The following is a 1,120-nucleotide window of genomic DNA, read 5'->3' as shown; positions in this document are numbered from 1 at the left end:
ACGCTCCTCGGCGGAGGCCAGCCCGGGAGGTTCGGCGCCCGCCAGCATGAGCGGCTCCTTCGATCGCAAGCTCAGCAGCATCCTCACAGATATCTCCAGCTCGCTCAGCTGCCATGCGGGCTCCAAGGACTCGCCCACCCTGCCCGAGTCTTCTGTCACCGACCTGGGCTACTACAGCGCTCCCCAGCACGACTACTACTCGGGCCAGCCCTATGGGCAGACCATGAACCCCTACACCTACCACCACCAGTTCAATCTCAATGGGCTTGCGGGCACTGGCGCTTACTCGCCCAAGTCGGAATATACCTACGGAGCCTCCTACCGGCAATACGGAGCGTACCGGGAGCAGCCGCTGCCCGCCCAGGACCCAGGTGAGGACCACGGGGTCGCGGGGAGGGTGGGAGACCCTGGAAGTTTCCCGAGGGAGAGAGAGGCGGAGAATGGGGACCCAAAGCTAGAGAAGACTTGGGGATAAGAAATGTACTGCCTGGAATTAGAGAAGGTGGGCCAGATGACCCCCCGAGGGGACAGGCGACCTTCCAGTCCGGAGACCGCGAGCATGTGGGGCGCCGGGCGCGCTGTGCACTGCGGTCTCGGGTGAGGATCCGAGTGGGCTGGGAGAGGAAGGAAAGGGCTGCGGGTTGTCAGCGAACCTCCTAGTGGAGGTGATTTCGCGGGCACCACAGCAGGCGGTCCTCGGGTCGGTCGATCGGGATCGGGTCGCACGCAGAGGGCTTGGGGGTAGGCGCTGGGGACTGGAATCCCCATCTGGATGTGGGCTAGGGAGGCGGGGAGCGGTGAGGTGGACACGGAGAGAGGGAAGCCGCGACTGAAAAGCACAGACACTGAAGAAGAGCCAGGTGCAGGCAGCAAGAGAGAGAGGTGTGGGCAGACAGAGAGAGAGAAAGGACGGAAGGAAGGACAGAGGACAGGAAGGAAGGAAGGAAGGAAAGAGAAAAGGAAAAAGGAAGGAAGGAAAAGAAAGAAAGTAAGTAAGTCAAGACTCTATGCTCTCCTTGCAACTTTTCTGAAAACCTAAGGCTATCCTAAAATAAAAGGTAAAAAGAGGGGCCGGGAAGTGGAGGGGACAGGAAAGGCGAGAGAAACAGCTGACGACAAG

General features: G+C 60.3%; 1 protein-coding gene across 1 annotated transcript in view; it reads left to right on the top strand.

Moving 5' to 3' along the window:
• The first annotated feature begins 46 nt into the window (after positions 1-46).
• Positions 47-1,120, top strand: part of DLX3 (distal-less homeobox 3) — a 3,281-nt gene continuing 2,207 nt past the window's right edge. Inside the window, exon 1 of the mRNA XM_008571814.1 lies at positions 47-371. Within this exon, the coding sequence (XP_008570036.1) occupies positions 47-371 (325 nt within the window). The remainder of the gene's footprint in view (positions 372-1,120) is intronic.

Source organism: Galeopterus variegatus, unplaced genomic scaffold, assembly GCF_000696425.1.
Source record: "Galeopterus variegatus unplaced genomic scaffold, G_variegatus-3.0.2 Scaffold723, whole genome shotgun sequence".
Taxonomy (NCBI): domain Eukaryota; kingdom Metazoa; phylum Chordata; class Mammalia; order Dermoptera; family Cynocephalidae; genus Galeopterus; species Galeopterus variegatus.
The sequence above is the reverse complement of the archived record's forward strand: the minus strand, read 5'-3'. Positions and strand labels throughout refer to the sequence as shown.